The sequence below is a fragment of the Aegilops tauschii genome, chromosome 7 (assembly GCF_002575655.3).
Source record: "Aegilops tauschii subsp. strangulata cultivar AL8/78 chromosome 7, Aet v6.0, whole genome shotgun sequence".
In the NCBI taxonomy this organism is placed as follows: domain Eukaryota; kingdom Viridiplantae; phylum Streptophyta; class Magnoliopsida; order Poales; family Poaceae; genus Aegilops; species Aegilops tauschii.
The window spans coordinates 570,955,443-570,958,502 of NC_053041.3; the positions used below are offsets into that span (position 1 = coordinate 570,955,443).

At 51.1% G+C, this 3,060-nt stretch overlaps 1 protein-coding gene across 1 annotated transcript; it reads right to left on the bottom strand.

Moving 5' to 3' along the window:
- Positions 1-2,040: 2,040 nt before the first annotated feature.
- Positions 2,041-2,847, bottom strand: LOC123494739 (small ribosomal subunit protein uS11y). Its single transcript, XM_045230973.2, has 3 exons — positions 2,746-2,847; positions 2,443-2,572; positions 2,041-2,342 (listed from the first exon to the last, which is right to left on the bottom strand). The coding sequence occupies exons 1-3, from the start codon at positions 2,824-2,826 to the stop codon at positions 2,275-2,277; spliced, it is 279 nt and encodes a 92-aa protein (XP_045086908.2). The 5' UTR covers positions 2,827-2,847; the 3' UTR covers positions 2,041-2,274.
- Between the last annotated feature and the right edge of the window lie 213 nt (positions 2,848-3,060).

The window sequence follows — 3,060 nt, forward strand, 5'->3', positions numbered from 1 at the left end:
TTGCTCACCACATGGTCACGGGCTCGCAGCGCACCACCCACATCGCCGGTGGCAGCACCCTTGTTGCTGGGTCCAGCATTCAACGACCATGATTCCAGCGAAAATCGTCGCCATCGTAGCATCATCTCGTGCCGGTTCCAGCAACCTCCATGGCCTGATACAGCATCCGACACCAGTGGTTTCAGCAACACCATCGGTCGATTTCAGCACCCCGCATTGTTGGTTCCAGCAATCATCAACCATGGTTGCAATGAAAATTCTCGCCATCGTAGCATCGTCCCCGACAACCTTCATGGTCGGCTGCAGCATACTTCACCGAGGTTCTAGTATCACCATCGGTCGTTTCCCGCACCATGTGGCCACAATCGCAGCCCCCCTAATGATAGTCAAGGCAGCTCCAATGGCCGCGGGTTGCAACGAGGAGGGGAGGACTTAGGCCCCGCAAGAGGTGGAAGGAGAGGGAAAGGTGCGCAACATAGGTGGTCGAAGGAGACGTGGGGACGGCGTGGATGGGGAAAACAAATTTGCGGCTAGAAGCACCAGGGGAAAAGATAAGGTAAAAAGAAGACAAGGGAAAAGAGGCAGGTAGTGTGCCTACCCCACGAGATGCATGGCGTCCGCACGCCCGACCAACTGAATTTCTAGCCGGTCAGCCGGATAGAAACATTAGACCTCGACTTAATCCTCGCCATCGTCGGGGACAAGACTAACTTCCATAGCTTCCCCTCAAGCAACCACGCTCCCCACATGTCATAAATATCGACCAGATGCTACACTGCCTCCCTTTGGCATCCATGCAGGGAGGAAAAGACAGCATGCCATTTAGCCAGAGGAGTCGAAGAGGAGGTCAAGAAGACCGGCAGCCGACCACGGGCATGGTACCACCACCACGGTGGCCTCCTCTCCTTACCCATCACCACAATGCTCTGAAGATTCTAAGGCAAGCAAAGGATCCGTCTCTATATATAGTATCTCCCCAACTCTGGCTGCTTCTTCTCCGACCACCATTGCCGTAGAATCCATGTCAACAGAGAATCCTTCTCCAAACCATCTCCCCAACTCCAGCAGCTTCTTCTCCGACCGCCATGGCACACCATCTCCACAACTCGGCAGCTTCTTCCCCAACCGACATGGCCATAGCAGAGAGCACAAGCAGGACCCATGTCGGGTTTATTACTTGCACCCATACAGAAAAAGATCCAAGCGCCAATAATACCTTTTCCCGTGCGAGAAACCACCGGTCGAACTGACCCAGGCGAGCCCACGACAAGGGGGGTTGCATAGGATCCGCGCGAGGGGAGGGGGGGTCCCTTTTCCCCATGCGAGAAACCACCAGTCGAACAGACTCAGGCGAGCCCACAATGCCATTTGGTGGCACACAAGGGAGAGGGACCCCTGCCCGATCCACATGGAGAAAAGCCACGACCCCATAGGTCGGGGAGAGAAGCCATGACTCGAGTGAGACGAGCGCCCCCATAGGTCAGGGAGAGAAGCCACGACTCGAGTGAGACGCGTGCGAAAGGCGCCATCGACCCAAATTCCTCCGGTGCCCGACGGCGAGTCCCTCCACCTGGTCTAGGTTGCATCCCTCATCGAGCTGGAACGTCAGGGCCCGATCTAACCTGTGTGGCGACTCTTCGCCAGCCAGGTGCAACGCTCCTCTGATCTGCATTTAAGTCACTGAACCCGATCTTTCTTGCTGTCTCCGGCATGGCAGAACCAAATTCGGTTGAGCCGTTGCCTGATTGAGCGCACAGGAATAATTGCATTGGTAAGGATGTATTATTCCCATCTCTGCCAAATGGTGATGTGAAGTTTCCACGGCGTTACTAATTGGCCAACAACATTCTACGCAGTGAACCTTTTCCATGGAATTATCTCCCCTTGGAACAAAATGAGGCCACTCACCACAGGGACTTTCCTGGGCAGTTTAAAGAAACAATATGCACTCCTTGTCAGGCAGGAACATGAAAGGTGCTACTTCTCAAAGCACCATCGCAGCACCCAAAAAGACAAGTGGTAGTATGTAACAACCGATCTGACAGAAGAGATCACTCCATTTCATGGTTTCCATAGACTGAAAAACTAGTTTTGCGCATAAATACCACAAGTTTCTGAACCAAAAATAGGATCCAAGCAACATTCATAGTACGACTAACAGCAAATGATCCTCAACAGAGCAAAATTAAAGCTCCTCATGACATTCATAGAAACAGCAGGACTACCAGAGAGCAGCAAGTTTCTTGATTGCCACCAGTACAGTTGAAAGATAGCCTACAACCTCCTTCCCCTCCTTCCTCCCTTCCGGCGGGTGCTGTCAGTGGGAACTGGAGTCACGTCCTCTGCAGCACAAGAACAAACATTATGGTTAGGCACATGCAGACACAATAAGATGGACATATGTGCTTCCACAAACACTACATCAGAAGAAGCGTTTCGTACCAATGCGCCCAATTTTCATCCCAGAACGAGCAAGAGCCCTGAGAGCAAACTGAGCTCCAGGTCCTGGTGTCTTGGTCTTGTTGCCTCCAGTGGCACGGAGCTTAATGTGCAGCGCGGTGATACCAAGCTCCTGAAAGAACAGAAACAACTCTTGAGACAACATCTCAGGAGAGCAATGCAGGACTACATCCAAGCCACATATCAACATTCCATCATAGCTTGGCAAACATCAGTCTAATGAGCAGAAGACAGCTGATAATAGGAACAACTGAAAGTGAAACCTAGATACTTCAGGATGATTACCTTGCAACGGGTAGCAACATCCTGAGATGCAAGCATAGCAGCATAGGGTGAAGACTCATCACGATCAGCCTTGACCTTCATGCCACTTGGATGGTTTAGAGGAATAACAGTGCATATTAAGTACCAGCACTAACATTCTTAATGCAAGTAATGGCATAGGCAAAGACACATACCAGTGATCCGAACAAGGGTTTCCCTCCCAGACAAGTCATTCACATGCTGCATAATGAGATTAGAGTCACTACACATGAGACAACAGTGTCCATTGCATAGGTGCTGAGAAGAAAATACTCACAATGAAGGTGTCATTGAAGG

Excerpts from the sequence above, each read along its gene's own strand:
- LOC123494739 (XM_045230973.2), bottom strand. The coding sequence starts at position 2,826 with ATGAAGGTCAAGGCTGATCGTGATGAGTCTTCACCCTATGCTGCTATG. Across the intron at positions 2,573-2,745 it reads ATGTTGCTACCCGTTGCAAG|GAGCTTGGTATCACCGCGCT; the intron begins GTAATCATCCTG and ends CTGTTCTTTCAG. Across the intron at positions 2,343-2,442 it reads GATGAAAATTGGGCGCATTG|AGGACGTGACTCCAGTTCCC; the intron begins GTACGAAACGCT and ends CTTGTGCTGCAG.